This window comes from Passer montanus, unplaced genomic scaffold (genome assembly GCF_014805655.1).
Source record: "Passer montanus isolate IOZ18808 unplaced genomic scaffold, ASM1480565v1 scaffold163, whole genome shotgun sequence".
Taxonomy (NCBI): Eukaryota; Metazoa; Chordata; class Aves; order Passeriformes; family Passeridae; genus Passer; species Passer montanus.
Window position 1 is genome coordinate 143,908 of NW_024363494.1, and position 27,956 is coordinate 171,863.

At 40.7% G+C, this 27,956-nt stretch overlaps 1 protein-coding gene across 1 annotated transcript; it reads left to right on the plus strand.

The window, feature by feature from the left end:
- Window positions 1-14,382: 14,382 nt before the first annotated feature.
- Window positions 14,383-27,956, plus strand: CAT (catalase). The gene is made up of 13 exons (XM_039703481.1): window positions 14,383-14,522; window positions 18,085-18,256; window positions 19,122-19,232; window positions 20,569-20,699; window positions 21,317-21,421; window positions 21,759-21,884; window positions 22,293-22,484; window positions 23,213-23,365; window positions 23,482-23,620; window positions 24,658-24,788; window positions 25,086-25,193; window positions 25,737-25,823; window positions 26,251-27,956. The coding sequence occupies exons 1-13, from the start codon at window positions 14,457-14,459 to the stop codon at window positions 26,314-26,316; spliced, it is 1,587 nt and encodes a 528-aa protein (XP_039559415.1). The 5' UTR covers window positions 14,383-14,456; the 3' UTR covers window positions 26,317-27,956.

The window sequence follows — 27,956 nt, forward strand, 5'->3', positions numbered from 1 at the left end:
TAATGAGCCCAAAGGCTCAACAGCTGGGGGGGCTGCCATGGATGTTGCTGGAAATTTCCTTCTCAAGCTGCTGTCTGTTTTGAACACGTGCTAATGGCATTTTCCTTGTGTAGCTACTTCATTAAACTGCATTTTATCTGCAAGGTTGAGAACTATTTTTGTTAATAAAGAAAGATAGCTGCTGTCTGATACCTGAAAATCAGCGTGAGCCCTGACAGCAGAAGATGTGGGGGAGCAGAGATGAAGTGTGACTAGAGCAGGTGAATCACATATCAAGTCTAAATTAAATGAAGAAAAAAAAAGTAGTGTTAAGAGAATTAATTTTGCATATTTTCAAAGCACCACTGATGGAGAGAAAATGTTCATGTGGTGTGTTTTCTAGCATGCAGCAAAATCCCCATCCAGCCCTCACCTTATTGTCTAACTGGAGTTGCAAGTCAAGTATTTGAAGTGACCAAATATTCCCTGCTGACCTCACCACTGCCAGGTTCCTGTATCTTCCCAGCTGGAGAGAAAATGTATTCAATGTGTAATAACTCAAAGCCTCTCCCCATTCATTTTGTGCAAAATGGCCTTTGCCAAGGTTACAATACGTGCCTTTCAGAATGTCTTGATTGGTAATTTAGGTAAATCTACTTGATAGCACTAATTAAAATTTAAAAAGAGAACATAGAATCTCATGAATGTAGAATTTTTAGGAATAATACTGTCCCTTGTGTAAACTTTTCAGATGGTTAGAAGTCACTGAAATCAGAATGTGTGCTGAACAAACCTTCAGGCTGTTAATAATAAATGGACATTTCACCTTCTCCCTGTCTTGGTTTTATCTGTGACTTAGCATAGCCTAAAACTACATTTTGCTATTAACAATTCCTACCAAGAGAAACACTCCTGCTTAACAAATCTTCCCTCGTTTTTTCCTACTCTACTATTTAGTCTAATAAAAGACATTTCTTGTCCTTACATAACTTGCCTCACTCGTATCCTTAGGCTGTCAATTAAAACATAATTTCTATTTAAATAAGATCAGGAACTTAAATTTGCTTAGCATAAGAAATCAGCCCAGATCAGCATTACTGTTATTTATAATGACAGATAAGGCAGAGCTTCTCAAAATTAATACTGTCAAGAAAGAAGAGGTCATGTCTATCATGACTAATAGTGACTGTTAAGCAAGACCATTTAAAAAACTTTAATTGCTGAAGATTTTATATTACAGCCTGCTTCTGACACACATTTTCAGGTATGAAAAGCATAAGAAGCACTGAGAATCTATTAAGAATATATTTTATACACTCAAGAGCTGCCTTTTGTAGTAGATATAATTGGAGTGATAAGGAACTTGGAGTGAAATCTCCATGCACAAGTATATCAGATGCCCAAAATGAACAAGTAAGTGGTTTTCTGCTGCTGCTGTACAGAGAACTTCTGCAGAGATCCTTCAAAGCAAACTGGTCAGGTACCAGTCAGGTACAAACTGGTCAGCATCACCTTTATCCTTGGGAAAGGGGTGGAACAAATAAGCCTGGAAAGCATTAAGGACAAAAAGGTGATTTAGAATCACAGAGTTTGGATTGGAAAGGACCTTCCAATTCCTTCCTTCCACCCCGTCATGGCAGGGACGCCTCCCACTAGAGCAGGTTGCTCCAAGCCCCATCCAACCTGGCCTTTGAAGCCTTCCAGGGATGGAGATTCCACAAAGTGACTGGGCAACCTGTGCCTGTATGTCAGCACCCTCACAGAGAAGAATAAACTCCCAATACTTGATGCAGGATGCAGTTGTCTTTCTGGATTGCAAGTGTGTGTTGCTGGGTTTTGTTGAGCTTCTCATCAACCAACACCCCCAAATCTTTTCCAGGCTGCTCTCAATCCAGCGATTTATGAGGGGGAAATGATGCCTGACCAAACTGTCAGCCTTCCATGATGATATCAGTGGTATGATGGATGAGGGAAGGGCAGTTGATACTATCTTTACCACCACAAGGCTTTTGACACTCGCTCCTACAACATCCTCATTGACAAACTGATGATTTTTTAAATTTTTTTTTTTTTTTTTGCCTGGATAAATGGCTCCTTTCAATTTAAGTGGAAAACAACTTCAGATAAAAAACCTGTTGGAAAACAAGTTGGATGTGAGCTGGGAATACATCTCTGTGGCAATGAAAGGCAGCAGCATCCCAGGAAACACACTGCCAGCAGGTGGAGGAGGTGATCCTTCCCTCTGCTCAGCAATGATGAGACTCAAACGGAGTCAGAGTCCAGCTCTGGGTTTTGCAGTACAAAAGAGGTGCAGACAAACTGGAGTTAGTCCATCAAAGGGACACAAAGATTATTAAGGGACTGGAGTTTCTGTCATTTGAGGAGCTGAGAGGCTAGGACGTTCATTGTGGAGAAGGTGGGACCAGTATCCCTGTCTATAAATACCTGAATGCAGCAGCGGTGCCTAAAGGAAAAAGACAGATTGGCTCTTCTTAGTGGTGTCCAGGGAAAGAACAAGAAGCAGTAGGGGCTCAAACTGAAATACAAAATATTCTATTTAAACTTTAACCCTCCCACCTTTTACTGAGAGGGTGGCAAAACCCTGGAACAGGTGAAAACCTGGAACGGGTTTCCCAGCGAGGTTGTGGAATCTCCATAGTCAGAGATATTCAAAACCCAGCTGGACACAATCCTGGACAAGCTGTGTTAGCTGACCCTGCTTTGTGATCTCCAGAGGTGCCTTCCAACCACCAGAAGCATTCCATGAATCCTGCTCTTTCCACTGCAAAGGGCAGAGGAACCATTTCCAACACAACTTCCCCTTTCCAAAGTCTGCCCACATTGGGAATGATTCTCCTCACAAACTTTCAGCACTCTGCTGAATCCTCTGATCTTTAAACATTTCTGGTTCATTTTGTTTTTAATCTCTCTCAATTCAGCACACATTGTATCTGTTAAGGCATCTTTAAATCAAACATTTTCTAAGAATGAAAGTAGTACTGAAGATGCTTTCCACACTTTTAGGAGAAAGCCTCCCTCCCCAGCAGCTGTTTCACTTAGAATGCATTTATTCCATGTGTGTTTTTTGAAAAAAAATTGAAGCAGGAAAAGTAAACTAATCTCGGAAACAACCAATGGCATTTTACCTAATTGAAAAAGTAATCCTCAACAAGCATTGAACATTTCTGTCTGGAAATTTGGAGTGTATGAAGACAAGAGTTGATATAAAAATGCTTTTTAAAACTTTAAGTGCAACCAGACAACTGAGCAAGTGTTACAGTAGGCCTTATTTGGAAAGATTATGGAACTACAAAAATTATGGATTTATGTTGGATTATTTTGACCAATAAAATGATTGTGATGACAAAGGATGGAGAAAACTGTCAGAATAAGAAAGACCAGACTAGAATGCATTAAATTCCTGGATAAAAACCTGGTACAGTATCAGACTGTCTCAATCACTATCAGAAATCTTATCAGTGAGGGTTCATGGGGAGAATTATATTTTACCTGGAATCAGATCAAATGAAGGGAGTAAAAGAGTATTTACTTCATCACATGACAATATTCAAGATGAAGGGTGTACTAAAACTTACTGAGGCCTCTTTTCCCACTCCTCCTCTTCTCATTTCACTCCTACTATTAATTACAATTTTACAGTGCCTGCATTTTCTTCCTAATGCAGGAATCAAACAACCAGAGCATTCTGAGAGCCATCAGGCATTGCCAAATAGCTGCAGACAATGATGTTGTTCTTCAGCATTTAACAGCTTCTAATTTATAACATCCAGCTATAAAGTTACAGCAGGATAAACTTCCCCAGTCAGCCAGATCCTTAGCTCTGATCTAACACCAGGCCTGCCAAGTCTGTGTGTGATAGCTACCAGTGTATAAAATAACTCTTTGGAAGCACTTGAAACAATCTCAGTTATCTGGTCACGGGATCCACTGCTGCATCATGTCTGTGTGAAAACCTGCTGCAGTCCTGTGTTCCAAAAAACACATTTGGAAGAACTTCATGTCAAAATTGCACTTATTACTATAGCCATTTGGTGGCTGTAATATCAGCCTGTCTCATGAGGCACCTGATAGAGCCAATTATGTGTATCAATTGCAACGGATGTGTGTCATGTTTCCTGACACAATGTTCATCTCCTCAGCTCTCTCCTATTGGCCAGGGACACAGTGCCGACAAGAACATTATCAAGACTCTAGCACTGTAATTACAAAGCCAATAGAAATAATAGCCAAAGAGAAGGAATTACAGCTAAATATTGAATTGTTCATAACCCTGAACAGTCAGGAAGTTGCCAGGACGCCAAATAAAGTATTACCCTCTAAAAGTGCTGTGAAGTAGACGCCCCAAAGCTTACCAGGCCATGCTGAGATCAGTGGTTATTTACAAACAGCATTGAAAATAATTGAAGATAAATTACTGAGAACATTCAAGGTCAAAACCCCGCCTGCCTTGCCTGGGATCATTCAGAACCACTGGACAAAAACCACAGTGTTTGTTCTGTACTAAAATACAAGAAGTGTAGCAACAGCTTCCTAGCTACTACTCCATCATCATCTACAGCGGCTGTGCCTAAATTCTGCTTGCCCCTGGTCGTGCTTAAACCTTTATTTTCTCAAGGAATCCCGAAGTCGGTAGTTTCAGCAGCTGTGCCGTGTCTCGTAACCCGCTGCCTCCCTCTTGAGGCCGCAATGGCGCGTTTGAGCTGCGGCAGGTTGTCCTTCGGGAGCTCCAGAAGGAGCAGAACGCGGGATGCTGAGGGCCACGATGAGGGCACAGCCCTGTGAACAAGGGCTGCCTCTCACTCCTCGTGGGACGGCCGTGTGTGTGAGCCCTGGCGAGGCGCTGCCTACGTGGCACAGGTGATCCTGTCCCCGCGATGTGACACTGTCACAAGGTCCTTGCCTCACAGAGGGAGCAGCATGTGCAGCACCTCGCACACGAGGATGTCCAGAGGAACATCCCGACTCGCGGTAGCAAAGCTGCCGACTTTCTAGTTATAAAACTGAAAATAGAAACCTGCTTTCTTTCCTCATCCTCAGCCTAAAGCCTCTGGAAGGGGGAGCATCCCTTCTCTCCACTGGCAAGACAGACTCAGCACCTTTGCAGAGATTTTTCCACTGAGAGAAGTGAGTGCAGTGTGGTAGTGAAACTTTGCCACTGCTTTTTTCTACTCAGCTGAGGAGCAGATCAAAAACTCTGCGAGGTTTCATGTGCCTCACTTTGAACTGGTATATATCCTGTAAAGTTCAAACATGTTTGTGGGGAAAAAAAAACCAACCCAACAATGAATCATTATTTCCAGCAACAAAATAATTTCCAAAAAACAGCCAAACATGAGAATAAGGGAGAAACCCACAACAAAACATCTTTAATTGCAGAATTCTCTTTTTGTTCAGAATTTCTTACCTTTTTACTTCATGACCCCTAACCTTCTTATCTCTGATTTCTCTGGTAAACTCAAGAGTTTTTCACCCTTTCCACTAAACACCAAAAAACTTTGCCTACCTGCAAAGAAACCTACAGTATAATGCTATAAATGTTTCAATTTGAGGTATATTTCATATTGTTTAAATACCTCAGAACCAATAGCGTATAATTCTAATTTAGTAAATAAATGAGTGGTTGCCCAAAATAAGTCTGAAATTTTAAATGTTGTATCTAAAATTTATAAGTCCTATGTGAAAAGTTTAATATAACTCACTCAGCATAACCATTAATATTGGCTTTTTTAAAAAGAAAAACAAAGCAGAAACCCAAGCTTTGTACCACTAGTAGGCCAATAAAACAGGAAAGTTTGAGATAGAGGAAAAAATCTTTCTCTCTCAAAGAATCTGTAAAATAGTTTCAAAGAAATCTCTTTATTCTGTATAATACTGTAATACTATTCTAATATTCACTACTAAATTGTATTACCCTTATTAAAAATTTTAGAAACCTTTTTCAGGGAGAAGATTTAAACTCCATACGTTGAGAGCAGAAATTTGTAGCTAGACATTTATTGCCATGTGAGTGTAGTAATTAATGGAAACTTTCTAAGTGAATATGTTGGTCAGAAAGTACCTTCCATAATGCACTGGTCACACTTTTCCACAGTTCCTTCCCAGTTTTTATGTGAATGAACAATCTTTTGCCATCTCACCCATCTTGTGAAGATGCAGAATGTGTATCCCACCATGGTTTTGCTACAGCAGAAGGGCACATGGATTTCCAACCTCAAAAAGTAAAATCCTGGGGAAAAAAAACATTAGGGAAGCAATCCCATACCAAGGTTTCAAAACTAATTGTCAGCTCAGTACAGCCACACGTTGTTAATTAGCACTGTTGGCTCAGAAACCACCTTGTCAACGTGCAGCCTGAATAAACATAACATCATCCACCTCCTTGGATCTCTAATTCCAGTTATGAAACAGGGCTGCTTGTTATCACATAACCCAGGAATATTTTTCCAACAAGGAGATGGCTGACAGGCCAATTTGTGATTGCCACTCAGGATGAAACACTGCTGGAAGCAATGGGGAGATAATGACCCTTTTTTTCCCCCTTGCCTGTGTCATTGGGAAGGAATTCCCGGGACACATCACCTGTGATGGAACTGTCACAGTGCTCTGGCTGTGCATGGCACAGCCAGAAACTGATCCCCCAAAAATATAGGAACAGTCTGGATGATTCAGTAAAATTGGGGCTGGTGCCAGGAGCCATCAGCACTCAATAAAATGGTGAGTCAGAATGTATCAGAATTGGATGAAAGGATTAAATAAAATGAAGAATGGAGGGTGGATATTGTAGGATAAGTCATTATGGATCACAGCAAAACTCCCTGTTCAAAAGTATCAAATTAGAGGGGAATAGACCCAGGTCTACCTCCAGTTCACAGGGGAATAGTTAAAAATAATTCTCAAGTACAACAGGATAAGAAATATTGGTTGCAATCCCTAGGAGGAGGAAAAGGAAGAAACCATAATTGTGGAAGAAGACAGTAAAAAGCCTCAAGAATCTGTCATGCAGGCAGAAAATCTAGATATTGCAACCTTCCATATCTTGAAAACAATTTTCAGCTTCAGGAATACGTATGGATAAAAACACCAAACAGAAGAGGGATCAGCACATTGTGAAAACAAGAATCCCTCTACCATACTAACATCAAAAGAAAAGGGAAAAAAAAGAACCTTCTGAAATAATATGATAACCAGAGGACTACTGAAAAAGAGTTGTTTTCACCCTGGGGGAATCAAAAGTAGTTGGTGGTCAAAACTAGGCCAAATTTCCATGTTTAATATGATGTAGTGCTCTTTGTTGTAGATGTAAAAATTTATCAAAGATATTTAGACCAAAAGCATTGAAAAAACAAAGTGAAAAATGTATATTCCTCTTAAAATTGTTTGGAAGTCCACGTTACAGGTCAGGACCCAATTGTGCTGCTCAACCACTGCCCTCAATCCAAGGAAAATAGGAAATGCAACCAAAGCTGGGTAAGAATGCTGATAGATCCCTGTAGATCTGTGCAGGAGGGTTTATTGTATTTATGAGTTTGGTGGTTTGGAAGCTATGATCTGTATTTCATTTTTATCCCTACATCAGAGGTTTCTTGGCAGTGTAAAGAGCTTGTAAAACTCTTGTAAATATCTTGGAAACGTCCAGCCAGGGTGCAGGTAGCAATTAGGAGCTGGAAAGAAACATGTCAATTAACCTGGTAGTTTAGCATCAACCTCCAGTGAAAAAAGAAACCCAAAACACACTAACAATTTGTTACAGTTTCCATGTTAGGTCAAAATAATTATTTTGGCAACTTTTGTAAAGAAGATTAACATTTTAGAAACACAGCTCTTCAAATGCATAAAAAGCTGGCAGTCTTTAGGATGTGTAAACATGGACTAAATGCCTAACTAAAGACACTGTAATTATGGAATTATTCTGCTTTTTTGTATATTTTGAGCTTCCATAATTCCAATTTACCTATTTGAGGCAATGACTTTTCTGTGAACAGAAAAATGAGGTCAAATGTACAGAGGACTTGGGCTTAAAGAGCAGGAAAAAAATCCATTGATTTTTTTTTTTTTGGTGCACCTACCTGTGCTCAAAAGGGCTTGTCCTGGACTTTAATTCAGGAGCAGGTCCCTGGCAGTTTGTAAATGTTAAACAAATCAATGGCCATCTTTGCAACCCATAATGATCTAGAACTAATTGCTTTTAGGAAATGACTGGAGCAACAAGTGAAATGCTGATAGCTGGGGCAAAGGGCACCAGCAAACTGCTGGCCAGATGGCAGGCACTGGGCTGGAAGAGTTATTTTATATTTATCTAAAATGCCACTAACCCCAGGGTATTTTGTAGCCTTTCATGTTGTCAGAATGAAGATATTTAAGCAGGTGGTTTACTTTTTGCCACTCTTCAATCTTTAGATGTCTCCTATTATGATGGGAAACAGACTGAGAATGGCAGCTCTTTCAAGTGGGAAAAAAATACTAAAATAGTCACATTAAAATAAAACCTGATTTTCAAAGGTACTGAAAGTCCTATCAATTCCAGCAATACTAATTAGTGTCCTGGTGCCCTAGGATTAATTATTCCCTGTGCTCTATTTGCTGCCATCTCAAGGGACAAACCTAAATGGCTGTTATTGCTCTTAAAAGGGCACCTCAAGAGACAGCTACATCCATCTTCTAGAATAAAGACAATTTTTCAAATTGCCTTTATTTCACAATTCATTGAAATTATCTTTAAAAAGCAGTTTTATTTAGCATCTATTAATCAGCTAGAGACACTGAAAATTAATAAATTTAAATATATTCGTGTGTGTGTGTGTGTGTGTGTGTGTGTATTTTCAGGACCAAAAAAAGTGAAAGAGAAAATATTTTAAACTATATTTGGATTACAAACACCTAGAAAATGCTATTTCAATGGGGTCTTGCAGGCTGTCTCTACATTGGAATTTGTAGCAATTCCATGGGAAGCTGACCCAACCAGTCAGCAGAGTGGATTACTACCCATGAGGAGTGCTTGCTGATGCCCTGGCACACAAATGCCACGTGTGCCTGGCACCACTGTCACCTGGTAAGAGCCTTTGATGTCCCTCTGCTTGCAGGGTGTCCCATCTTTCCCAGCTCACTGAAACAGAAAGGGATCAATGCAGCATTCCTCAGGACACCTAAACACCACTGGCTGCCCGACTCAAACCTCTCAGCTCTGCCTTGGTGAATAGATCAAGTCTAGAGAATTTCTACCTCCTATTGCTTTCAAAGACATTTCCTCTCCCAGTACCTCACAAATCCACTTATTTGCCTTTCCTTGTCTTCCAGCTTCCACATCTGCGGTGGTTACCACAAATTCATCTGGTTTGTTGCCATTCCACTGGCTGCTGTGTTTGTTGTTGTTGGTTTTTCCCATAAGCTCCCTGTGATGATATTTGATTTTCCAGTCAGCCCCATGATCACATATTCCCAAGGGAATTCAGAAATCATCACTGTAAAAAACAAATTTTAACATTGTTTAGTACCAAACTAACTGAAGTTTGAGGTATGAGCCGTGCTGAAATCCATCATCACTGGTGTTAATTAATTATATCAATAATCTCTATATATCAGCCTAGAGCCCTGCTGATGCATTTAGCTACACGCATCTCTCCAAATTTTTCAAAGGCCCATATCTGATTTTTCCTGGCCATGAAATAATAGCTTGATTTTCCAGTCATGCTTGGCAGACAACGTTTTTAATTGCCTTTAACTTTCTGCAGCTTCAACTCCGTTCATTCAGGATTCCCTTCTTTCTGTGGAATTGGAACATATGAAATGACACCTATGCTATCAAGGTATCTCTTGGATCAAACACCTACATTTATACATGCAAACATCCAGCATGCTAATTAAGCACTTGACTAATTTAAAGAACATGTGACTAAGTCATACCGAGGGTTGACCCATTTAAAAGCTTAAGAGCTTCTGATTGTAACAACAGAACAAAATATGGCTGTGTTTAGCTTTAAATCTTTTCTGATGCAGAATGAAGCTTTAATGGGCAAAATCAGGTTCCAAAACGGAGGTTTTATGAACTGTCACTGGGCAGATGCTTCACACAATGCTGCTAATAACACAGGGAACAAGTGGAGAAAAACATTCATGTGGGCACTCTGACTTGAAAGGAAATCAAATCTGCAATAACAAAAAGAAAAGTGTGTGTCTATGATGTGAAATCATTTTAATGGTGCAGTTTTGAGGAGTAAAAACACAGAACTGAGGTATCCAGGATGCTAAAGATGTTTGAAAACTCCACAACCTGAAAAGTGCTGCATCTCTATTTTTGTTCCTTCACTCATTTCAAGAAGTAGATTACAGCTGTCTTTCCAGCACGAAATATGAAACACAAATTCTTCACAACAATGATCATTATTTCAGCACAGCTCATACCTCAGTTTATGAAAAGCAATACGTTATTAGAAACCATTAATATAGATTAATTAAGTTCTATTTTTGCTAAAAAAGGACTAGGACCGCTGGCATTTACTAACCCCATACAAACCTCAAAGGTTGAAGACAACTGCTCCAAAATCACTGAAGTCATTCTCGTCTATGGAGAATGAGAGAAGCAAAGAGAAACATGTTTGAAACATATAAATTATTAATATTCTAGCACACTTTTCTATATTTGAGGCTAATCTTTTTTTCCCAGCAATTTAAATCGAGACCTTGCCCTAATAACTACAGCAGAGGAGGGTGAAAAATTAAAAAAATTACAAAAATTACAAAAGTAAAGTTTCCTATCTTCCTTTCCCTGATTTTCTTCTAGGTGTTTTTTTTTTCACATTTTCTGTGCATCTCAGGATCTCACTCTGTCCAATGACAGTCCAGTGTGCTATTTCCCATAGAAGCCAGACTTCCTGCCTGCTTACCTTGTTGTCCCCTCAATGATCCCTTAAATCCCACCTCTTCTGAAGCTGTATTTTAGTGTTTTCCATGTTTTCCATTAGATCTGATGACTGAAAACACAACATTAAAAAGGCTATGCACATGTAAGTTACTGAGTGACAAACTCATCAAGGCTGCAAATATGTTCAGACCTCTCTTACAGAGATCTCCAGTTTATCATTATCCATCTCTTGTTCCTTCTCTTCTGCTCACCACAGACGGTGTCCAACACCTCAGCACGTGTCACCCAGGGGTTGGCTGACCTTTCACAGCTCCAACTTCATGGCTGTATAATTGCCAGCTGGAGATACAAAATTGCCCTGGGTGTGTGTTGGGGATCAGCACAGACAGAATGTTGTTTATTGCTTTAAAACTGACATTAATCTGCTGCTTCTATTAATAAATCTCTGCTTTTTTCTAAAACAGAATAGCAACCTACTTCTGTCTGTAGCTGCCATACCCACCCCTCAATCCTCTGCCATGTTATTATTCTTTGTTGCCCTTTCCATGCTTTTGCTGTGCCCTGGTATTTACAGCAGGCATGACAGCAAAAGGATGAGTGGAAAAGGTTTCTGAGGTACTGCAAATCTACAAATACTAGATATTGATAAAGGTCAATTAAAATTTCAGGTCTTGAGAACTGATTCATTATATTATTTCATAACTGGCCCACATGCAGTAGCTGAATTTGTTTTGTGACTGAAAATATACTGTCACATCAACTACACTTTTATTATGTGAGCCTGAATATGAGCTTTTAAGTTTTTCTGACCTTATTCCTTGTGGCTCAGAGTGGAAAACATATCCAAGCCTCACCTCCAGATGCATAATTTGGATTCTCTGGAAGATACAAGTTTGAGCATCTTTAGCAGAAGGGTGAATAAGCTTCCCAATCCTGTGATAAGTGTTCTCATCAATAATCAGTTTAATTAGGAAGTAAGCACCCTCTCTCTTGTGCTTCTCTTTTCTGATCTCTTATTGTAAAAGTCATCTTGTCCCCCATGCTCTGTCTGGAGTTAAATGCTCTGCCTCTGCAGCAGAGGCACTCAGAGGGTACAGATGTTGTTGTAGGGACCTTGGGAGCATTTGCAACTCTGATTTAATCACAGAGGAAGCAGGGACCAAGGCAGCCAGAGACAGCTCTAGATGTAGGATGAAAGCTTGGGGTACCTGTGGAACTTAATTAGCAAAGTGAGAGGCACTATTGACCTGCTACTCAACTAATTCTAGACCCTTCCCTTGGGTGCAAATCACTGAGCTATGTGTAAACTCTATTTACAGCACAGTCCTGTGTGACACTGACCTTGCAGCTTGTGTTTAAACTCACTTTAAATACAACAAAACACAAATGCTCAGCACTCTGTCTTTGAATCTCCCCAAATCTTAATTAAGGGCAAAGTGTGGTTTGGATCATGCCTCAGAAAGTCATGTGGCAGCAGAGAACCAGTCTCCCCAGGTAAATAAAGATGATTAATTTGAAATTGTTTGAAGTTGGTTTACTTAATGCAGATATATAACAGGAGGCAAATAAAGCACTGCAGGAAACAAATGTCAAGATAGGAGAGGGGGGAAAAGGAAAAAAACAAAGCCACCCACAGCCAGATACCTGTGTAATTCAAACCAGCATTCACTGCTTTTTTTTCCTGAAAAGACATAAAATTAGAGCAAGATGAGAGACAAAAGTATTTGTGTGACACTGAGCTTTGCCTGTGACCCTTCTTATGAAATGCAGTCACTTGGTTTTAGTTAAGCTGAAGTTGCAAACACTGTTTGCAATAGGTGCCACTGGTGTTGCCACTCTCTCTCTCTCTCCTGGGTTTTGATTTGGGGTTTGCATATTTCCTTAGCCAATATTTAATCTCTTGTTTGTTTTTTATGCAGGCATACACGTGTATATATATTTTCATATAGATATATATGTATATGCCCATATATCCTTTCCTCCAGCATATAATAAGAAGGGTTCATAGAAAAGGAAAGAAGTTTTTGCAAGTTACTCTTACTTTGAAACAGATTTGTGATCTGTGAGTTTATCTAAACATATTGGCCTGCTTAAAATATAGTGTTAAACTGTAAAGGAAAAGCAAATATTGACTGTTCATGAAAATGTTCACATTTCCCCCAATTTGCTGGTTAAGCAAACTGAAATAGCAATTATTGATTTTAAAAAACAATTACGTGGGCAATCCTATTATTACATCTAGGTGTGGTAGGTGTAGTCTGCTGATGGATATTTTATACAAAAATATGAGAAAAACATAAGCAACCTTCCTTGCCCTTCTTTATGATGTTGGTTATCATGTTGAAGCAGGAAATATTATGAGGCTTCAAGACACGAAAAAAATGTCCCAGTAAAGGGTGAAGCAGAAAAAAAGAGAGTTCTTACTTCTGAAGAAAAGGAATAGAAGTAATGATATCCCCTATATAGTACAGACCTGAATTTGGGAGATTCAACCCTCTAATCCATAATAACATGTAGCAGATAAAGCAATTGTCTACTTGAAATAACAAGTTAGACTATTCTTTGTATCTATTAAGAGAAATAATGTAGATATAATCTTGAAGATTAGGAGTTTAAGAGGGATTATTTACGTTGTCCAAAAGTTTTACCTCAGAAATAGGAAAAACAACCAGCTTTTTACCACTCTTCTCACCCTCACTGGCACCAAGGCAGGGACATTCGGCAGTATTATCAAAGTTACTTGTGTCGTATTTACTCAGATTTGTAAGTATAACCACATAACTGAGAAGTGGGTGGTTTTTTAAGGTTAAAAATTGCAGTCACCAAAGAAATGCTCTTTTGTTGAGGGCATATGCCCAAAGTGAACTAGCTGTACCCCATTTCAGGCACCGATACAAGAATGAGCCCACATATAGTCATACACTGATGTGATTTATACAGTTATATAATTTATATAGCTATATACCGGCCGCTTTGATTTTGCAATTTACAAACATTTTTTTCGCTGCCGAAACAAACCCTGGCTGAGAAACACCGTAAGTACGCGCAGCTTTCACGGTGGAGAACCTGTAACTTTTTCTATCACTGAACAACGCCTCCACCACCACCAGTTTTAGAAATCTGCGGCATCTCAACAACAGGATCACAGCCGAAAAATCCCTTTCGCAGCTGCACATTGGTGAATTTCCTTCCAATTTCAAAGGAACCCGACAGCGCCGCCGGCCTTTGCCCCACAGCCTGAGGAGGAGTGGGCGGGGCATCCCCGTGCATGAATGACGTTCCCTTAGACCAATCATAACCCGCGGTGGCGGCTGGCCGCGGTTCTATTGGTCCAGGCGGTAGCGGGGGGCGGGCGCAGGCGGGCGCGGAGCTGTACTGGCGGTGCCTCCCGCTAGCCGCGGCTGCTGCGGGCGGGACGCGGCGGCGGTGGCGGCGCTGGGTCCCCGCGGGGTGACAGCGTGACTGGGCCACGGCCTCACCTCCCCGCCGCTGCTGCCTCCTCGCCGGCAGCGAACACAGCCCCGCCGGCAGCGAACACAGCCCCGCCGCTCCCCTTCGCGCCGCCCTTGCTGCCTCGGGGGTCGCCGGACACCGCAAAATGGCCGACGGGCGGGACGACGCCGCGAACCAGCTGAAGCAGTGGAGGAACCAGCGGGGCTCGCAGGTACCCGCCGCGCACCGCCGGTGGCCCCGTGCGCCGCATCCCCGGGGAGCCGCGGCGCTGGAGGGCGCAGAGCCCCGCGGCGCTCCGGGCGTCCCCGGGGCAGCGGCGGAGGGCGAGGCGCCCTCGCCCCGTCCTGGCCTCGCCCCCGCGCTTGGAGCCGTGCCCGGGAGCGGCGAGGCGCGGAGGGAGGGCTGGAGGCTGCCCGCTGGCCCGAGCGCAGGGGCGGTCAGCGCTGCTTGGCCCGGCCGCTCCTTCCCCGCAGCGCCGGGGCCGCGCTGCGCCCGAGCCGCGGGCGGGGATGGGGGCGATTCTTTTCTGTCTTGAATCAGAGGTTTGCGTTTTGCTTTGCTGTCACGGGGGTAGAACCCGGTGAAAATGTGACTCGGGAATAATGGAGAGGATAAAGCACGTTCAGCGGTGTGTGCAGGGCCGGGAGTTGGACTCGGTGATCCTTGTGGCTCCCTTCCAGCTCAGCGTATTCTGCGTGACCAGACCGGAGTGGATTTTTTAGGAAGAAGCTCTTCCCTGTGAGAGTGGTGCGACCCTGGCACAGGTTCCCCAAAGAAACCGTGGCTGCCCTGTCCCTGGAAGTGTCCAAGGCCAGGCTGGACGGGGCTTGGAGCAACCTGGGACAGTGGAAGGTGTCCCTGTGTCCCTGCTTGTGGCAGGGGCTGGACTTCAGTGACCTTGAAAATCCCTTCCAACCCAAACCATTCTCTGATCCTATGAAGTGGACTGGCACAAGTGGCTGCCTGAAATCATAAGGACATGTAATCAACAGCATGGCACTCAGTCAGCTGAAGATGTAGAATAGACTCCAGCTATTTAGGTTAATATGTAAATGTTGCAAGAGTTCACTTCCCTTCTTCATCAAATCGCTGTGACAGTTTCCACGTGTCCTTTCTGACAGAAATGTGTATTTGCTACAACATACACTTTGTGCTGGTTTTAAGTGGCAATCTTGCAAGATGCAAGTGGATGTTTCAGTTCCCACTGGAGCTGTTTAGTCGTCTTAATTTTATTTTTTCTCTTGGCTCTCAGAGGTACAGTGTGAAAATACCTGATGGCTTGTGACTCCTTCATATCCTAGCATGTGTCATAATAGTTCCTTTTTTTATCCATGAGTAATTCTTTTTGTAGGGATGTCGGCTTTTCTGTAGCAAAGCAGCGTTTGAAAAGAGGCCAAGGTTAATTTGGAGATTGGGAGGCAACCCGAAGTCTGTGTTGCACAAGGAGTCATGAGACTATAAGATAGAAAGTACGGAGGACTTATTAGAATTTTAAAGGGAGTTGTATGAGGTGCAAAGTATCAGTAATGCCTGGAAGTGTGTACTTTGATGTGTGCTGTTTACCACGGCAGCGACTAAAATTCTCCTGGCTTTCCTTCCCTTCTTGTTATCATGGCAAGTTAGTTCTGTAATGAAATACAGATTTTAAAGTTCTTACCCATCAAGGTTTGGGCTGTGTGCAGCTTCCAACCAGATGAAAACACAGGCATCAAACAAACTCAGATCCAACAGTAGTATGAGAGTTCTTCTTTAAACTGTGGTGTGGTTTTTTTCCCTCTCTGGAGCTTACTTTGTGTACCCCACATAACATCCTGAAACTGAAGTGAATATCTCCTTCCACTAAGTAAACGAATATTCTTTACTTCTAATGTGAGCACTAGAATGTCTGTCTAAACAAAGGAGACTGTACAGCCACAAAGCTGTTAATTTTTTTTTATAGCCTTAATGTCAACAAGTTGTGGTTTTAGCACCTACTTCTGTTGGCCTTAAATATTGGCATTATAGAATTGTCTTGTCTGTAATAAATAAGCAGTGGAAAATATACTGAGAACAATTTCTACTCTTGCATATTTCCCATGAGAAACTATAGATAACCTTTTGATTTAAGCAGATGTTTGTTTGTTTGACTTGAAATACGAATTTGGCTTTATTTAACTTTCCTGTAAGTTTCTGAGCATCATGTTTATGTTTGTAACCAGTAACTTAGTGTCTTTTAAAATGGTTGTGCAGATTTCAGTGTAGGTGAGGATTCCAGACATCCCAAAGGAATTTGATTTATGCTTAAAGCTTTATGCTAATGAAGTGGTGAAGGAGAAATAAAGAACGTGGATATTGTGGGAATTCAAGCCAGCCGCAATAGCCTGTGTTGCACGTTAGTAGGAACACGGTGGAAATGCACTTATCCTATCAAATGTCTTTTATGTGGTTATTCATGGACCTGAGTGAAACAAAGGTGTCTGGAACTCCCTATGTTCTCTGCCTCATCCAGAGCTCTGCGTGTGGATGTGAATAATTGTTCTTTCCTTGCCTTTGTGGGTTCTCATTTCTATCAGATGGGAATTTTGTCTGTTTGCACTAATTAACCTTCTTAAAGCAGAACTTAGGCTAAGAATTGGAACCCCATGCAGTCGCTGTTAGAATAATGAATGCTTTTCTCATCGAGAATTGCTTCTTCCTTCTCTCTACCATCCCTTTTCATTTATAGAACTTTAAAGGAGGAGAGTTTGTCAGGAAGGGCTGAGGGAGTTTGTGCTGATGTGGTTCAGGTGTGTGGGTGCTTCAGGTAGGATGGTGTGGATAGAGAGCCCATATGGAATTATGTCAGTTTAGTGCAAGATGTGATGGATTTACTGTTAGCAGGTCAGAATCTGTGACTCTGTTTGAGCTCCCCCTGTTGCAAATTTAGTCTTTATTTTCTTTATTTTTTCCTTTGTCCTTATTTGTTTTCATGTTCTTCTAAGTCCTTTACAAGGCTCCAAACAATAAATGTACTCCAGGAAAAACTGAGAGCTGTGACCCTCAGGTCTCTGGAGCTGATGTACCTTTCTCACTACATTTTCCACAGCACCCAGTAAAACAGGAATATTGCCTCAGAGGAGCATATAACCCCACATGTGATGCAGATGAAATCTTTTCTACTGGAATCTTTCTATGAGAAAGTAGGAGTGCACTCAGTTCTAGTGCAGGTGTTTCTTGAAGTTGTAGGATGTTTTCTGGCAGTAGAGCTTCTTAGGGCTTGTGTTAATCTTAGTTCTTCCATGGTGCAGGAGTCTAAAATGATAATTCCTCAGGTGTTCCTACTTCTGTTATTTATATTTTCCATAACTCTTCCAGACCAACACTAATCAACTCCATTTTAGTCTGGCTGTAGCTCTTTCCTTATATCTCTACCCCTGTACTGACATTACCTTCTTCTTCCTCTCCTTTCTCCCTTATTTTCTGGCAGCTGCTCCTGTTTTAGTTTTTTTTTTTCTCTTTTCCCATCCCATATTTTTCTTGAAGTGAGAAGTAGTCTTGAGAAGAAACATTTCTGAGTCATGAAGAACATTCCTGGATTTTTCATGACTTCAATTCTCCTTCTTAAATTCTCTTTAAACTTAACTCACTGATTTAGGTAAACATCTGTATGTTCTGTAACTTCCCCCAGAATCTGAAGTCATTTTGCCACTTCTTGTTGATATGTTCTGTGACATGTAATGGTTGAACAGTCATGCACATTTTGTGGCTCTGGTTTTTAATTTCTGGTGTTGACAGTGACTTTCTCTTGCTTCCAGAAACCAGATGCCCTGACCACGGGTGCTGGGAACCCCATTGGGGATAAGCTGAATATCCTGACAGTGGGTCCCCGTGGACCTCTTCTTGTCCAAGATGTTGTTTTCACTGATGAGATGGCTCACTTTGACAGGGAGAGGATTCCTGAGAGAGTTGTGCATGCAAAAGGGGCAGGTATGTTTAAAATCACATATTTTCTCTGTGTAGAATTAAAAAGCTTTTCAGTTTATATGTAGATAGTGATGCATAAATTACATTATTATTTCTAATTTAGTGTTACTAGCTATAATAAATCGATATAAACGACAGTGGTAAGGCCTGGTTTAAAAGAACTCTATGCCAAAACGTGGAACACTGAAAAGTTGTTTACAAAAATGAGAGAAAATGTGGTTATAGCCCTTCAGTTTTTACTGTATCTGCTGTAGACTCTGCTTCTGTCTGTTTCTCCCCATCTCTATTTAATGTTGTTTTCATGTTATTTAATAGAGAATTTGGCTTTGTCGTCTAATGTGTGTCTGCCAAAGCAAGCTGATCATCTAATATTTAAATTAAAAAACCCGAAACCTTTAAAAATTATGATTGATCTTGGTAAGGTAGAATTAGTATCTCGACTTTTGTCATGCATTGACCTAGAAGGAGCAAATGGGGAGCTGTATTTAAAATGTGACTGTACATGGGAAAAGTTCCTCTGTGGGGGTGGAAAGAGTTGTGTTGCTTCACCCAGCTTACAGGTGCACCAAAAATTCCGCAACTCATAGCAGGATTAAAGAAATACCTGCCTTGCTCCCAGTTAAATACACAGATGTTGGCAGAAGAGCATCTTCTGTGCTGCTGCTGGGAGCTGCTAAGTCAGTTAAGGAGGAGAGAATGAGCAAATAGATTGTGTTAAATCAGTTTCATTTGTGAAAGTAAATGGAGTGTTTAGAGCACTGTTTAAACTGGTACTTCCCATGGACTTTAAGTTGTATGTTAACAACAGACAAGCTGGGATTGGAAGGAAGGTACCTAGATCTGATATTTTGAACTTGCTGTTCTTCAGGAGCCTTTGGCTATTTTGAAGTCACTCATGATATCACCCAGTATTGTAAGGCAAAAGTGTTTGAGCACATTGGGAAAAGGACTCCGCTTGCCATCCGCTTCTCCACTGTTGGTAAGGCTCTAAATTCACTTTGTGTCTTCTGCATGTGTGCCCTGAGAGCAGTGTTTGCATTGTGGGGCACTTAAGGGTGTCTGCAATGCTTGCTTCATCACCTCAGAAATTCACTTGCATGGAGGACCTTAAGCAGCTTTTGCCCCTTTCTCTCAGAGCTCTCTGGAGACACTATTCTGTCTGAAATGTGAGAGGGAGGGCAGCCCAAGCTGGTTTTTTTCCTTACAGAAAGCTTGCTTTGTTTCTGGTTGGATCATAATCAACAGTTACAAGTTAAATACCTACGATCTCTTATGCTGCAGGAATGTTTTGGGGATAAATGATGTAAATTAAATACTGGGCAAATAAAAACATATAATCTTCCATAAATAATCCCTGATTTCTTAAATATTGGAATTCACAAACTAGCAAAATCTTAAATGCTATTAGTTGAAGCTAATTGTGATCAGTAGCTTGTCTGATAGAAAAATCATTATTCATGATGTGGATGTATTTAAAAGAAAAGAAATCCTAATGAGGATTCAGTTCTGGAAGTATTGGAGAGAAAAAAAGTAGTCCAGCAAGGCTCAGGGAGCTGCTGGCTTTGGCCTATTGGCTGTTTCCAGTCTTAAATCCCTTAGGATTTAGGGTGTCCTGAGTGTTGTACAGGGTAAGGACGTAGGGTTGAGTTTGAAATGTGGACTGCTGCTGGAGCAGGTTGTTGCATCCTTCCCATCCCTTTGCCTGCCCTGTTTGGACATGTTTCCTCCCTGCTCTTCTGGAATACACAAGGTTTTTAACAAGAGAATGAGCGTCCTACTGATTTCATCACAATTCAGCATTAGCTGTTCTGAGGACTTCTGGAAGACTTCTGCTCAGGTGTTGTGGTAAGCACTCGTGCTCTGGTCTAAAATCCCATCCTGGATGAAGCAGGAGGAATTAAAAGGATTACAGCTCTTCCATTGTGTTTTATTAGGCACGCTGGTTAGATTGCTACCTTCCACATGAGAGCTTTCCCACTGGGATTTGGTGCACAGAAACAAATGTGGGTTTAGATGATTCAGCCTTAAAATCTGATGATGTCTCTCTTAGTGATAATGCAAATTCCACTCTTAATTGGTTCAAGTGGATATACTTGTTTTTTTCCTTTTTTTAACTGTGGCCTGAATGTTTGGTTGGGTTTACATTTTGAAAACTCGCAGTGCCTGAAGTATTGTTGGAAATATTCCTACAGTTCCTTGGTGTAGAAAAGACTGCAATAAACCTTACCCATTTAGGATTTTATAGCCTATTTTCAGGTTGTATTTATATGCATTTCCTATCCTAACACTTCTGTGTGTTCCTGGATTTCTTCAAGCTGGAGAATCTGGCTCAGCTGACACAGTTCGTGACCCCCGAGGCTTTGCCATGAAGTTCTACACAGAGGATGGGAATTGGGATCTTGTGGGAAACAACACTCCCATCTTCTTCATTCGGGATGCAATGTTGGTGAGTAAGCACAAAAGGTGAGGGGACTTTGTGAGAAAGCCCAAAAGTTCACTCACGTCTTGTTTTGGCTTCCCTCAGAAACAAAAACTTGGTTCTTGGTCAGATTGAACATTTTTTACTTAGAAATACGTTCTTAAACAAAAGTAAATAAACCACTAAAGCTTGATAACTTATGTGGTTTCATACTTTTCACTTGAACTTTTCACTTCAAAGGCTTCTTTCCAATTCTTTTTATTAAATCTGGGGTTTTTGGTCTTTTGGCACAAGTTTGACAGCAGTTTGCAGTTTGCTTTCCTTGAGTGCAGGAGTTCTGCACACATATTTCATAGTTCATAGTATCTCTATTCATTTACGAGTCACATAAACACAGATATACGTAACACAGATATATATAAAATCTGAACAGTTTTATCTCTCACCTTATCGACCACAAAATGAAAGCATTCTTTATCTTTGTTTATTCTAATTGTGAATGTTTGACATTGCCCTAGTTTTACTGACTGGTCTGTGAATTAATTTGTTTGCAGGAAGGGTATGGCAGTAGAAGATTTTCTTTTCAGTGATTTTACAGTTTTGTCTTTTTTCTTTTTTCTTTTTCCCACTTCTGGAAAAATTAGTTTCCATCCTTCATCCATAGCCAAAAGAGGAACCCTCAGACTCATCTGAAGGATCCAGACATGGTGTGGGACTTCTGGAGTCTTCGCCCTGAGTCTTTGCATCAAGTAAGCTTCTCCCATGACTTTATTTTGTATGATTAAGATAATCATGTTATGGCAGCAGATTTTTAACTCTCTCTTTTCCATGTTTGATTTAGAAGTCTGTAGTCTTATTTATATTTTATTTAAATATGATTTTAAATTATTCATACTTACCTATGCTTATAGGGGGAGTCAGTTTTATTTCATTAACACCTAAAGTAGAAATTCCTCAAGGAATTCCTGACAACATTAACATAGCTCCCAGTGACGCAGATTAGCGCAATAAACAAACTTAGTTTGGAGTAAAGACTTTCTCCTTGATATGCTGAGCCCATTCATAGTGTTTGATCCCTCTCTTCAGGTGTCTTTCCTGTTCAGTGACCGTGGCATTCCCGATGGCTATCGCCACATGAATGGATATGGATCACATACCTTCAAACTGGTTAATGCTGATGGAAGAGCAGTTTACTGCAAATTCCATGCCAAGGTACTGATTTTTATTTTAATTGGAACTATATATCATATTGGATAAAAACCATAAACAAGTGTGATTTCTCAAGTTTAATTCAGGCTCAAAGGTGTGTGGAGTCCTTGTTTAGTACCAGTTTCATACCTTTAACCAGTAGGAGAGGTATCTTTCTTCTTCTATTCATTTACTAGACTGTAAGAAACTGTTCTTTGGGCATCTGTCTGTTGTTAATGGAGCACTATCAATGAACTGATTTTTATCTGGAAGGCAGCTGTTGAATGTACTATAAATCTAAACTCAAGTTACTGGAAGTTAGAACCTGGACAGTCTCATCCTTGAATTATAAATCTTGTTAAAATTCATTCTTGATGAATCATCTCTGTAGTACTTTCTGCATGCTGTAACTGGTGCTTTCGTTACTTTTAGACTGACCAGGGCATCAAAAATCTTTCTGTGGAAGAAGCAGGAAGATTGGCTTCTACTGATCCTGACTATGCCATACGGGACCTTTACAATGCCATTGCCAAGGGGAACTTTCCTTCATGGTCCTTCTACATCCAGGTTATGACCTTTGAAGAAGCAGAGAAGTTCCCATTTAATCCTTTTGATGTGACTAAGGTATGTCTGATAATTCTGGGAATATTCAGTTTCGGATAGTTCTGAAGTGCATTCTTTATTGTAGAGCCACAATGAGCAAGGAATTCTGGAGATGAAGCTGTAGTTGTGTTATAGCTGATGTTACTCTTCCTCAGGGAAATACGGATAGGGCTTGATTCCAGGCTTGTAGATCCCATGGCACTTCAGAAGTGTAATCTCAGATCAGAGTCACACCCTGAGCCTTGCTGGTCTCATTTTGTCCCACTTCCAATAGCTACTCCTAGGAATGCCTTGTTGAAAGATACTGACATAAACTTGCATTGCATAAACTCCTTTTTACCTCTAACACCATTCTCCCCAAGTGGCTAAAGACCTTTGAACTTAAAAGTGCAGCTCAGATGGCAAAGAAAAGGCCAGTTAAGCATTTTGAAGGAGCTGATAACGTTTGTGCCACCAGTTCCACCCACACCCTGCTTCCCTAGGCAGCTTTTCAAGGGCCTGCGGGTATTTCGTTCAAGTACTCAAGTGCTGAGATTATGCTGGGATGATGAAATAAGTTGCATTAATAATCTATGTTAATTGCAAAAGGCTTCTTAAAATAAGACATTCCTCAATGTTTGTTAAGAGAAAAGAAACTCAGTAATGTATTTTCTTAACCTAGAGTGAAATGGGGTGAATTGTGCCTGGCAGTTAAGCTGCATAATACTGTAATACTGTTGATTTTACTGGACTTGTGTTGTGTCTTGCAGGTTTGGCCTCATGGTGACTACCCTCTCATCCCTGTGGGAAAGCTGGTCTTGAACAGGAATCCTGTCAACTACTTTGCAGAGGTGGAACAGATGGCTTATGACCCCAGCAACATGCCTCCTGGAATTGAGCCCAGCCCTGACAAAATGCTGCAGGTAAACAGGAGGTGTGACCTGAGGAGCATTGGTTACTTTGCTGCTTTTGAAAGCTTTGAGTTGACATGGCCCAGTGTTTTACAAGTGGTGGTTCATGTTTGTGCTCCATGTTTTAGGGACGCCTCTTTTCGTATCCTGACACCCACAGACACCGCCTGGGCCCCAACTATCTCCAGATCCCTGTCAACTGTCCCTTCAGAGCCAGGGTGGCCAACTACCAGAGGGATGGGCCAATGACTGTTTCTGACAATCAAGGTAGCCAAGAAAACAGCTTTCAATATAATGATGCTTAAGCATGAGCTGCAGTGTTCTCTTCAGTTGACAGGGGGCTTAAGATCCATGTTTGTTATCTTTACATACTTGCGTAGAATGCTTGTATATCTTCTCTGTTAATACAATAATGGAGACTTGGGATATTGGGATACAAGATGAGGAGTTTGTTTAAAAGTATAAAAAGCAAGTGAAGCTTAGGGTGTGTTTGAAACTTAACATAAAGGCCTTTAACAGGAAAGCAGTTTGTGGGAGGATACCCACAGTCAGGTTTTAAAGACTGACTTGGCTCAGTCCACTTCACTAAACTGCTTTGCTTTCAGATTTCTGAGAGATTGTGAAAGACAAAAGTGAAAACACCAAGAGTAGAGCTGTCACTTCCCCTCTATTGAGTAGCTTCTGTTCTGTCAGGGTTTGCCCAATAGTGGCTGTTTTCCACCTGAGAGTAAACAAGGATGTACTTAAGCTGTGGCTGTGGCTCATGCCAAAATATGCGTTCCTCTGGGCTATAAATTCAGACACTTGCTGAGGGAGGAGAGGGAAATATTTGAAAAACAGGAACTTGAGGACAGCTGCTCTTGTCCCAGAATAGATAATGAGTTTATTTCTATGCAGTTCTCTTAGTTCCTTATGTGTTTAAAATACACCCCCTACACAGGGAAGCATTTGTATTGTAGTACTTCAGATATGTAAATTATTGTATTTTTATGCTGCCTTAAACTTCAACCATTACTATCTATTATAATTGAGAAATATTGTTGTGAGAGTGTCTAGGTTTTCTTATTTTTAAATCAAATCACTATCCCCTGAAAAAAGCTGTGGAAATTCTCTTTGTAGCAGGTGCTGTTAAGTACTGGCTTGAAGGTGTTGACAGAAAAATGCTGTCAGCTGTTTTTAATAAAACAAATCCTATATGATTGATTGATTTAGATTCCTCCAAGCAAATAACATCCTCTGTCTTCTGACTTACTTGAAAGTGCTGCCATCTGATTGATTTGGCTTGGGGATTTTTTTTTCCCCAGGTGGTGCCCCAAATTATTACCCAAACAGCTTCACTGGTCCCGAGGATCAGCCGCGGCTCAAGGAGAGCTGCGTGTTTGCTACAGGGGATGTGCAGCGCTTCAACAGTGCCAATGAGGACAATGTGACCCAGGTGGGGCTGTGGAAAGGCTTTGTGCTGCTTGGCACACATGAGGAGTGTGTAGGGTGTGTGTTAGTGTGAGTTCTCGCAGAATGTGAAATTCAGATTTTGGGCATTGTTAGGTAGAGGCTCTGACTTGTTTTCTTGCTATTAGTGTCTGGAGAAGGAGTTGTTGGCATGTTTGCCAAAGAAAAACCCTGACAGATTGGCTGCCCTTTAAATGTTTTGAGTATTTAAAATGTTGCTTGACTAGGAAGTGAAAGCTATTTTTTAGGACTATGAAAATAAACCTTTATTTCCAATGGCCAGGTGCGAGAATTCTACCTCAAAGTGCTGAACGAGGAAGAGCGCCAGAGGCTGTGTAAGAACATTGCAGATCATCTGAAGGATGCCCAGCTCTTCATTCAGAAACGAGCTGTAAGTGCCCTCTTTGGGGTTTATTCCAGGTTTCCTACCAGTCTAGTAACATTGTCATAATGGCTTCTGGAAAGGAAGATCAGGAATTGTCTGAAAAGGCTGGATTTTTTTACTCAGGAATTCTCATACTTAAATGTGTGCCTGTTTGTACAATATGACATCAATATATAACATGTTAAAGTAACTTTTTCCTAGGGGGAAGGATGGGACAGGTGTTGAACATATGGTTAGCTAGATGTTTTAAAAATCAGATGACTGCCAGAGTAGGGTTTTGCTCTAAACAAGGAAAGGGCAGTGAGGGCCAAGGAGGCATTGGATCCGTATCCTTCCCAGGGCAATTTTGTTTAAATTGGAAATGAGCTCTGTGTGGCATAACAGAAATCGTGTTTGAAGATGTTCATATCTTCTTTATAACTGATCCGAATTCAACTTTTCTTCCTTATGATACCTACTGCTTGTAGCCCAGGAAATGTGGTAAAGAACCTTCTTGAATTGGAGGAAAAAAAATTCTTGTTGCCTTTTCTGTTTTGTCTTCCTGTGCAGGTGAAAAACTTCACTGATGTTCATCCTAATTATGGAGCCTGTATCCAGGCTTGGCTGGACAAATACAATGCTGAGGGTGGGAAAAAGGTACAGTAATGATTTTTGTAGCTGCATTTTGACTGGCTGTGAGTTATTTTGGCTTCTCTTGTAAATCCTCTGATGTGAGAAATTAGTCTTCATCCCCGTTTGAGTTAAAGGCCAGAAGTTAGTGCTTGTAGAATTGCAAAATACCAAAACATCACTCTAATAACAATTAAATGTTGATTAACTGGTGATGTACAAAGACTTTGTTTCAGTTAAGGTTTGTAGGGTTCCTGGAAGGTAACTGTATGTGATATAAAATGTGTTCAGGTTGGTTACCCACCCTTTGAGATGGTAATGAAACATTGCCACAAGACTTTTCTGGGCTCAGTGCTTGCTCCAAAGATCAACAACTCAGTTGATTCAATTTTTTCCTGCAGTTCTTTACTTTAAATGGAACTTGCTCTGAGTTTTTCTGTTGCTTTATTTTCAGGATGTAATTAGAACATACACACAGTCCACAACTCGTATGTCTGTCAAGGAAAGATCCAACCTGTAAACCTGCAGAGATCTGCTCTGGATTTTGCATCCTTCCAGCTGGACAAGAACCTGTCCAACACTTTAATGAATGTAGCAGACTTGGGCCCAAGCACAGGAGTGTTTTACAGGTGTGATTTATTGAGCTCTCAAGTGCTGTCTGTACTGGAAACCAGGTAACACAAGCTCCAGTCCTAGTGCCTTTCAATACTAGTGCTTTACTGCTTGATAACAACTTAGGGGATTTTTAAGCAACTCATGGATAAGAAATTGTCTTCATTTCTAGGAGCAAACAGAAATTTAATCAAAATTCTGCTTCATTTTTTTGTTGTGCAACTTTCTTGGCTAAATCACACAGTAGAATTTCTGTAAAGGCACTGTGATTGCCTTCATGGAGAAACTGCCTGAAAAGTTAATGCTGTTCAGTATTTCTCATGAAATAATTATCTGTCTGTATTTGTAAACACATCTCTTGAATTTCATTCTTGGTCTTCCAGAAGTGCAATGATACCCAGAACCTTGACTAAAATGTTGGTATGTCTCATTCCTTATGATAGAGACAAAGCTAACTACAAAACTTAATCTAAATATAATTCCATTTTATTCCCAATATATATTTTAAGATAATATTTGCTTCCTAATGCTGTGGGTGGATATAACTGACATAAGGGAGGTAGCAAAGGATATTTTCTTATTCCATGCATTGTTCAACTAAATTGATTACGCCTTACAGCCCTTTCAGGGGTAGGAGAGTAAATTGTTCTTTCTAATCAGTAAGAATTTAAATAGAAAAATACTAACATGCCAGATGTTTGAGAAATAAGCCTTCTGGTGCATTAATACTGAAATTCAAGCTCAAGAACTTTCAAAACACTTCCCAGTGGTTGTTGAAATTCTCATTTTACTGCAGTAATCTGCTGTTGCTATTTCTTGATCAAGCCAGGGCTGATTTTCAGGGTGATCCTTTAGTTAAAGCAGCATGTTTGTATGAATGTAGATATCTAGAAAATATGTCTAAAAGCTGATTTGAGGCATGTTATAAAGTTACCCAGTATCTGCAGTTTAGTTAAATTATGCAAAAAAACTTGGGACCCCAGTTACATGGTAATTATTGTCCAAGCTAAATGCAAAGCATTTTGGAGCCCAGCTACTGCTCTTAACTCAGGCAAATGTAAAAAACCCAAATCATAGCAGTTTGGGGGTGATTTGTCAATAATCACTGCATTTCTGGGTCTGCCTTGAGTTGTGTTTTGACTAGGATTACTTCCTGATTTAAGTGTGAATTCCCAGGAATGGTGGCAGGTAAAGAAGAGTAGATATTAAATGCTGTTCTGTTAAATTTTGGAGAATGTTACTTGCTCTGCAATTCATTTATCTACCAACCTCTTGTGAAAAATTAACTGGGATAGAGGTGCAGTAACATAATATGAACTGATAACCTACTGTATTCTAGGATTCCATTGGCTTTTTACCTGATCAGGCATGTGGGATTATCAGGCATGATGATTGGGTGGGAATATTTTGTGCTGGAGAGAATCCTAACAAGTTTTGGAAAAGAGTAAACAAGGCCTGAGCTTCTAATGTTGGTTGTGTCTGCTAAGTGATTTATATTGTTGTCTTCTTTTATTCCTGAAATAAATGGAATGAAAAATCTCTTGGCAA

What these genes read in the sequence shown, in the direction of transcription:
- CAT (XM_039703481.1), top strand. Translation starts at nt 14,457, where the DNA reads ATGGCCGACGGGCGGGACGACGCCGCGAACCAGCTGAAGCAGTGGAGG. An exon ending in GCCCTGACAAAATGCTGCAG is followed by an intron (nt 23,366 to 23,481) that starts GTAAACAGGAGG and finishes TCCATGTTTTAG; the next exon opens with GGACGCCTCTTTTCGTATCC. An exon ending in ATGAGGACAATGTGACCCAG is followed by an intron (nt 24,789 to 25,085) that starts GTGGGGCTGTGG and finishes TCCAATGGCCAG; the next exon opens with GTGCGAGAATTCTACCTCAA.